The sequence below is a fragment of the Mandrillus leucophaeus genome, unplaced genomic scaffold, assembly GCF_000951045.1.
Source record: "Mandrillus leucophaeus isolate KB7577 unplaced genomic scaffold, Mleu.le_1.0 Scaffold1491, whole genome shotgun sequence".
In the NCBI taxonomy this organism is placed as follows: Eukaryota; Metazoa; Chordata; class Mammalia; order Primates; family Cercopithecidae; genus Mandrillus; species Mandrillus leucophaeus.
Window position 1 is genome coordinate 197,179 of NW_012101467.1, and position 8,886 is coordinate 206,064.

General features: G+C 45.4%; 1 protein-coding gene across 1 annotated transcript in view; it reads right to left on the bottom strand.

The window, feature by feature from the left end:
• ADCY2 (adenylate cyclase 2 (brain)) overlaps window positions 1–8,886 on the bottom strand; it is a 215,173-nt gene that overhangs the window by 66,876 nt on the left and 139,411 nt on the right. Inside the window, exon 14 of the mRNA XM_011974827.1 lies at window positions 1,752–1,889. Coding sequence (XP_011830217.1) covers window positions 1,752–1,889 — 138 coding nt within the window. The remainder of the gene's footprint in view (window positions 1–1,751; window positions 1,890–8,886) is intronic.

Here is an 8,886-nt window from a genome sequence, read left to right on the forward strand (position 1 = left end):
GATCTCCTGACCTCGTGATCCACCCGTCTCGGCCTCCCAAAGTGCTGGGATTACAGGCTTGAGCCACCGCGCCCGGCCCTTTTCTCTACTTCTTAATACGAATTTCTGTTCTTGTCCCAGAGGCAAACATCCCTCCTTCTCCCCTTCCACCCACCTGTCCTTGCCCCTCACTTCCTCCAGGTCCACGTGGCAGACTCCTCCTTTAGCCCTCCAGGACTCCATCTAACAGGCCTTGCTCTCCCTTCCCCTCATGCCTCTGTTGCTGCCTTCGCCTCCTCGTTTCAGAATGACTTGATGACGAGGTTACCCAGCTGTCTGTCTCCTACTCCTACTCCTAGAAGGCACAGAACTGTCTTTGGGGTCTGAGCACCCAGTACATACCAGGCATATCTTTATATTCAATAAATATTACATTTCACTGCATGAATGCTTTCTACTTTATAAAAACAATGTTATTATTACGAAATAATATATGGTCTGTCACCACAACCTGACTGTGGGCCCCTGGAAGGCAAGGACTACATCTCCTAACACTCTGCATTTCCCATTGAGGGAAGCCTCCACTATAGGAAGCATCAGATCTATGGCTGCTGCTGCTGATGTGAGAACAATAAGGACATGTCTCTTTTTTTTTTTTTTTTTTTTTTTTTGAGACGGAGTCTCGCTGTGTCACCCAGGCTGGAGTGCAGTGGCGCAATCTCGGCTCACTGCAAGCTCCGCCTCCCGGGTTCACGCCATTCTCCAGCCTCAGCCTCCCGAGTAGCTGGGACTACAGGCGCCCGCCACTGCGCCCGGCTAATTTTTTTTCTATTTTTAGTAGAGACGGGGTTTCACCATGGTCTCGATCTCCTGACCTTGTGATCCGCCCGCCTCGGCCTTCCAAAGTGCTGGGATTACAGGCGTGAGCCACCGCGCCCGGCCGGACATGTCTCAAAGCACCGTGATGAGCCAAGTGTCTATTCTGGGGGAGATAACCAGCAATGATGAGACTGATATAGTAAGAGTGGCCATTGGCTCAATAATTACAAAATGACCAGAACTGTCCTAAGTGTGGTGGGAACATTGGCTCATTGAATCCTTAGAACCACCTTGGTAGAGAAAGTCTTGGTTCCCACTTTCAAAGAAGTGAAAATGGAGCCTGTGGAGTTTAATGAAAATGTCCTTATAGTCACGCAGCTGGTGAGACGGGGAGCACGGGGTTGCAATCGGGTCTTTTAAACTCCAGGGCAGGACACCGCACTCCCCTTAGTTTGAGGGTTCCTTTGCCCCTCATGACTATCCTTAAGACATTGCAGTCATTTCTGCAGCCTGTTGAGGGGCCACCATGAGCAAGGAAGTGGGGAACTGCTCCAAGGAGTCACCCCATCTCTCAAGGTGGCTCTGTGAAAGCATCCCTTCCCTTAGAGAAATGACTGCTGTAGCCATTAGATGCTAAATTTAACAGGCAGCAGCTGGTGTTGCAAAGGAGTTAAAAGCGAGTTTCCAAAATTCCACAGGACAGGTCCCAGAAGGGAAGAACGCCCTGCCTGCTGTGAGCCCTGACTCACCCTGGGGCTGACCATGTTGAACACGGCCATGGTCCGGGGCTGGCCATGTTGAACACGGCCATGGTTAGAGGCTTACCATGTTGAACACGGCCACAGTCCGGGGCTTACCGTGTTGAACACGGCCACGGTCCGGGGCTTACCGTGTTGAACACGGCCATGGTTAGAGGCTTACCATGTTGAACACGGTCATGGTCCGGAGCTTACCATGTTGAACACGGCCATGGTTAAAATGATGGCTGTGGTGATGATCGTGAGAGAGATCCGTGGCCAGGGGCGGTTGGCAATGATGCCCGAGGACTTCAAAAGCCACATGAGCAGGGGAGAGGCTTTTTTGCTGCATTGCTAGGAGAAGAGAGAAAGAAAAATAAGAGCATTGCTAGTTTATGACTTCTCTCCAGTTTCTTGATGACAATGTTTAAAACCACAAGAAGCACCAACATTATTCATAAACATGTAGATTCTAGCCTCCCCTGGGGACTCATACCAAGTCACAAACCTTATTAAAATTATGTTGGCATCATTGCTACCAACTGAGAACAAATTAAATGCCTATGACAAAGGTACATTGTGCTTGTATGTCTTGTAAAACAGACCTGAAGTTATGTTTTTAAGTGACTCCTTTCTCAAAGGAAAAATGTCAGTTAATTACATCACCCTGGGGGATATGTTGGGTCTCTGATCACAGCTACGATGAAAGTTATCATTTATTCAGCTGATTTATGTGGAAAGAGATCAGCACATCTCCTGACCCTTTTAATGCTGCATTAGCAGATCACAAGAATACAGCCCAGGCCACAGACTGAGTTTGGCGCCTAAACTTATAAATACGGTATCTGAGAGTCTCAGGCATGAGGCATGATGGCTTTGTGTGATCCCGTCTGGTCTTGTAGGGGTTTTCTCCCACATGGAGAAGCTCTTTTTTTCCCCAAAAACATTTTTTAACAGTGTTGAGAAATACATAATATAAAACGTGCTCTTTAAACCATTTTCAAGTGTAGAGCTCAGTAGTGACAACCATATTCACATTGTTGTGTAACATCTCTAGGATTTTCAGTCTTACCTAATTGAAACCCTATACCCATGGAGAAACAAGTCTCCATTCCTCCCTCCTCCCAGCCCCGGCAGCCACCATTTCCCTCCCTGTTTCCACGATGGTGACTACTCTAAGATCTCGTGTAAGTGGAACCATCTAGTAGTTCTCCTTTTGTGACTGGCTTATTTCTCTCAGCATAATGTCTCCAAGGATCATGATGTTGTAGCATTATGTCAAGATTTCCTCCTATTTTAAAGCCTGAATAAAACTCCATTGTACGGATCTATACTTTTTTTTTTAATCCATTCATAAAATGGACACTGAGTTGCTTCACCTCTTGGCTGTTGTGAATATGCTGCTATACATATGGGGGTTGGGGAAGCTTTTTTGATATAAGAAGGAATTGAGGTCTTTGGGGAACGACAGCCAGCATTTGCTCCCCATTCACTATGGGGTCTCAGTGAATGAGCTCACCCATCCTGAGGGCCACCTTTCCAAAGATTCTCACCATCTCCCAGGTATGCGTGTGGAGCAGTACACAGAGTTCCACTAAACTGTGAGTGACATCAGTTCTGCCTATGCAGATGCTGCGTGGGCATAATTTGCATACGTTATCTGATATGACAAGCAGGATGTAAAAGTACTCCAGGGATTGATATCTTCACATTAAAGGGATGTGGTCCCAAGACTATGTATCTTAGAAACAAACAAACCAAAAAAAGGTGACGATTTCAAGAAATTCATAAGAAGGAATAATGTAAATTATACCCTTTGATTGATACTACTAAGTTAATCTATTGGCAAACAAAGCTGGTGTGACATCAGTGAAATTCAAATTCAAATAAAGAATATTCCTGAACAGCATGAATAGGCTGTGCTTTAGTTCTCTACTTCTTTCACATCTTCTTTTTGTATTGTTCCTAAAATTATTGTTGCCCTAAGTGTTGCTGTATGTTCAATGTTGATACAGCAGTTGAATGAGAGTCTAAATACAGGAGAGAGGAGTTGAGAAGGATGAAGATTCAGCCAGTGGCCTAGCTTCAAACCTTCACTGCTGGGAAACTTGCTGCCAGTTAATGATCGTCTCAGAAATGGGGTCTCAGTTTCTTCCTCTCAGAAATGGGGATAATAACAGTACCTGCCTCCTCTGTCTTTCCAGAGGTTTAAACGAGTTAGAGAAGGTGTGTGTGACAGGACTGACAAGTGTTCGCTCTTCCTGTTATTTCAATGAAGAAAACACAATATTTCTTAGAAACATTTTAGTGACCAAATTCGTATTTGCTTTATATCTATGTAAACAACAACGACAACAACAACAAAATCTCCTCTCTATTCCTTTCCACCATGGTGGCTTTGGTTTTTTTTTTCTTCCTTCCAGCTCCTGATAGGAAAAGATGAAGAATGTTTGTTTATAGCGCACATGCCCCACTGAGGGAGACAGGGGACCAGGTTCGGGGTTCACTTCTTGCGCTGATTTTCCCGGGCCCTCCTCTCATTTATCCGAGTACCTACCAGGGAGCTTGAGCCAGGGCTACCCTCAGCCGCAGAGGCTGCCCAGAGCTGGACTGCTGGCTGGCGGCAGGGGGCGCCCTTGGCCCAGCTCTGCAGGGCCTCTGATCACCAGCAGCAGAAGAACCAGATCTGCACTTGACGCTTCTACTCAAGAACAGGTTTGGATAGGGGTTGGTGGTGGCAGGAAATCTGCCATGCAGTAAATTGTCCCTTAATGCTCTAAACATGCAGCATCTTAGAGGGTCAGGTAACCAGAAAACATCCACCCACAAATGGTTATCATTAAACACCCACCCATGAATGGTTATCATTATTGTTTAATGCATGCTACTTCTAATAATATTAATATCACAAAACACAGTCAAATCTGTGTTCTTTTTTTTTTTTTTCCTGAGACGTAGTCTCACTCTGTCGCCACTCAGGCTGGAGTGCAATGGCGCGATCTCTGCTCACTGCAACCGCTGCCTCCTGGGTTCAAGCGATTCTCCTGTCTCAGCCTCCTGAGTGGTTGAGCCTTTTTTTTTGGCCATTACATTTAAACCGCAATTACTTTTGCACCAACCTATAATAAAATATGAAGAGCCGAGCTTCAAATGAAATATCACGCTCGTCTAACTCAGATTCCATTGGATGATGGCATTTGGTTTGATTCTCGCAAATTAGGACAATATATTTATATTCACATCCAGATCGACTACAATTAGTATCTTTAAGAGAAAATTGTTAAAATCAATGCTCTTATGTTTGTGAAATTATGATAATTTTTCATAATTCTGATATGAATTAAATTCTGAATAAAAATATGATAAATTCTGTAAACAGAAATTATCAATAGAGATGATAATGAAAATGTTAATGGCAGAACATTTAAAAAGTTTATTACTTCAGGAGAAAATGTACATCTAGCTAAGATTGCATATCGCTGTCAATTAGGTAAAATATCTAGTTATTACACAGACAAATTTTTGAAATTACAAAATTAAAACAAGTTACTGTGTTTGAAGATTTAGAAAAATACATGGTGATAATCTTGTCAGATACGCTATCTAATAGGAATATGTTGTATTCTGCTCACAGGCTAGTAATTTACTAAAACAGACCTGGGCAGATATGCAGGAATTTTTTTTCCATTCGTGTGACATGCCAGGCAAAATGACGAACCAGCAGCACTTGCAGCTACTTACTAGACGCATGGGGGTTCGGCAGACATGGGTTTGGCACTACAGGTTCAGGATGCACTTGGTTCAGTTGCTTCACCTATGCAGTTTCCATGCACGTCTCAAAGTTCTCCCTCACAATTGTTTTAAAACTTATGCCAAATGTGTTGTTCCAGAGGTCAGGGAGACAGGTGGCTATCTTTCCTTGTTACCAAGCAGCGACAAGGTAAGTAAACCTGTTCTGAAGTGTAAAAATTGGTAAGGATTGCTGCCAGCAAGGACAAGGAAGTAGAAGAGAACAGAGAGGTGACAGTTGCAACGACAATGACGAAAGAGGAAGTGGAGGATCAAGCTGGTGGGGGGAGCAGAAGAAACCAATGATGGGGCTAAGAGGAGAAACAAGACTAAGATCCTCAAATGGAAGGAATCTGATTAAGAAAAACAGAGATCCTTGATTCAGTGTGTAGCTCTGTAGAAAAATTACAGCTTGGCTCTTGATATGATCATTGGCTTCAGTTTATCCTGTTTTTGATTAAGTATTAAAGGCCCTGGTGGAAAAACATTTATCAAAATTCAGACCATCCTAATTAAATGTTATAAACGACAACATCTCAAAGAATATTTTGGCCTTTATTTGGAAGATACTATTCAACTGAAAATGAGACAATGCCTGCTGTGAGCCCAGTCGGTGCAGTCATTTGCTTTGATCTTTGGTTTAATTCCTGGCGTAATTTCAGTCACATCTGTTTCTTCCCTTACTTGATCATCTCACTGAACCCCATGATTGGCTCTTACTTACAGTGAGCTCACCGTGTACCTTCTAGAAATGCTCTTGGATGTGAATATCACATTCATCCACTAACAAACAAGGGATTGGTACTAAATGTAGTGGGAGATGTAATAAAAGCAGCAATATACATTTATAGGAAAATCCTGGCCAGGCACGGTGGCTCATGCCAGTAATCCCAGCACTTTGGGAGGCTGAGATGGGCGGATCACGAGGTCAGGGGTTCGAGACTATCCTGGCCAACATGGTGAAACCCCGTCTCTACTAAAAAGACAAAAATTAGCTGGGTGTGGTGGCGGGTGCTTGTAATCCCAGCTACTCGGGGGGCTGAGGCAGGAGAATCATTTGGACCTGGGAGGTGGAGGTTGCAGTGAGCCGAGATCATCCCATCACATTCCAGCCTGGGTGACAGGGTGAGACTGCATCTCAGAAAAAAAAAAAAAAAAAGAAAGAAAGAAAAAGAAAAAAGAAAAAAAAAAGAACAAAATAGAAAAGAAATTTTGATACACACACATACACAATGGAAAATTATTTAGCCTTAAAAAAGAGAAAAATCTTGTCATTTGCAACAACATAGATGGATATGCAGAACATTATGCTAAGTAAAATAACCCAGGCACAGAAAAATGAATGCTGCATGATCTCACTTATATATGGAATAAACAAAGCTGAATACACAGAAACAGAGAGTAGAATGGTGGTTACCAGGTGTGGGGGAGGCCAGGAAATGGGAAGATGTAGGTCAAAGGGTACAAAGTTGCAGTCATGTGGGATGAACGCACCTAGATTACTAAAGCACAGTGGGAGGACTTGGTCAATAATACTCTGTTGTATTTAAGATTTGCTAAGGGAGTAGATTTTAGGTGCTCTAATCACACACAAGAGGTTATGTGGAAGGCGATGGATATGTTCAGTTGCTTGCCTGTAGTAATCATTTCACAGTTTATATGTATATCAAAACATCATGTTCCACAACTGAAATTTATATAATAAGAGAGAAAGAAAAAATGATCTCACTCTTACGTTTGCGTATATGATGTTAAATGTATTGTCCCCTAACTCATATGTGTTGCTACTGACCAGTGAAGGTCAACCCTCAGGAAGTGTACTCAATTTGCTTGCATGCACGGTGTGAACACACTCCTGACGGGCCAGGAGGAGGCTTAATTTTACAGGCATGTGTCAGTCACCCGAGGGTTCTGAGTAAAATCGGAACGCTAGCTTGTGCACCCTGCTGCCCTTCAAGTGCACTTTCATCAGCCCCTCTGCTACAGAGTCGACTTCCAACCCAGTCTCTCTCACAGCTTTCATCTACCAAGGCGCACTTGGTGCTTGGCCGTGCGCTCTCCTGGGAAGCTGGATCTTGGAACAGCAGGACTAATGCATACATGCAGGTTACAAAGTCGAGCCCAAAAAACCCATTTTAGAAAACACCCTCTGACTTCTGGCGTCTCAGGCCAATGCCCCTTGCCTGCCCCTCTCTCTGTCCAGGTTCCTCCCCCGTGATTTCTTCACATCCTTGCAGTATCCAGGAAATTGCATATGCAGAGAGCTGAGGCATTCTTGTGGCTCGTGGCGTGTCTGCAGAAAGGCTCTTTCAAGAAAGCCTCTCCTGTCCCTGTCTTAAATCTCTCACCTTGAGTTCCCCACCCTGAGGCCGTCCCCCTGAAGAAAGCTCTGGGACCACAGCAAGAACACCACTCCCCCCCACCCCTGCCTCCCAACCCTGTTCTTCAGGCAGAATGCGCCCGGCTGGCCAGTCTCGCTCCCATGAGCAGGTGCCTTGAGTGGATGAATGCAGCAGGTCTCCACCTGAGCCCTGGCATTTCTGTCTTTCTGGAGCCCAATGGTACCCCAGAAAATTGCTTGTTGTCTAGACATGGCACATTTTCCCTCTTCAGCTGTTTTCCATTCATTCTGGACTAAGCCCTAATTGGAAATAAATGATGTCACCATCCAGGCACGCCTGAGACCTAGAAGAGGAGGACTCCTTCCCCAGCAGAAAATGAGCCTCAAGTGATGCAAACATCCAGGAAGAAGGGGAGACCCACTTTGTGCCACTCGCTCATCTTACAGAAGGGCAGGAGGAGGGCTTCCAGCGGTGGACCTGGCCCATCAGGACCTCTCCACAGGGGACTGCCAGCCAAGGGCCTGCATTAGCCCAGGGAGGCTGTGGCCTGCATGGACTTGTCTGCTGAGCCCCTCCTTCCCCAGCAACAGAGGAGCCTTTGAACTAGCTGTTCTGGAGGCTGAGCGGGTGGCTGGAGGAGGTAGCTGTGGTGGCACCTTTCAGCGGCCTGCATGTCTGGGGAGCCCCGCAACAGGGCTGACCTCATGTTCTTTCTTGGGGAGCTCTGGAGAGGGAGCTGGGGGACACATGCAGGTGAGGTAGGGCTGCCAGCATGCTTGTACCCAAACTCATGACACAGGAAAACCTGCAGGAGTCGCACACATTCACCTCCAGAGAGCAGGGAGGACAAGCTACAGCTTATCTCTGAAGGCGCCTTTGCAGGTGTCACTAAGATCAATTTCTAGGCAACACAAAGAGATGGAGAGGCCATCCCACTCCTGCTGCTAGTGCTTGGCCCATCTGGGATCCAGGTGGTGTCACCCTCACCTGAATCTGCAGGTGTCTAAGAGGAACTTACGATCACTAGTTCCTAGTGAGAGGAACTCTGAGATCTGGAGGACTGGCCCCATGTAAACATTCAAGGACCTAATCTACTTCTTCAGGTGGATTTGTTTTTCTCTACTACTTTTTTTTTTTTTTTTTTTTTTGAGATGGAGTCTCGCTCTGTCACCCAGGCTGGAGTGCAGTGGCCAGATCTCAGCTCACTGCAAGCTCCGCCT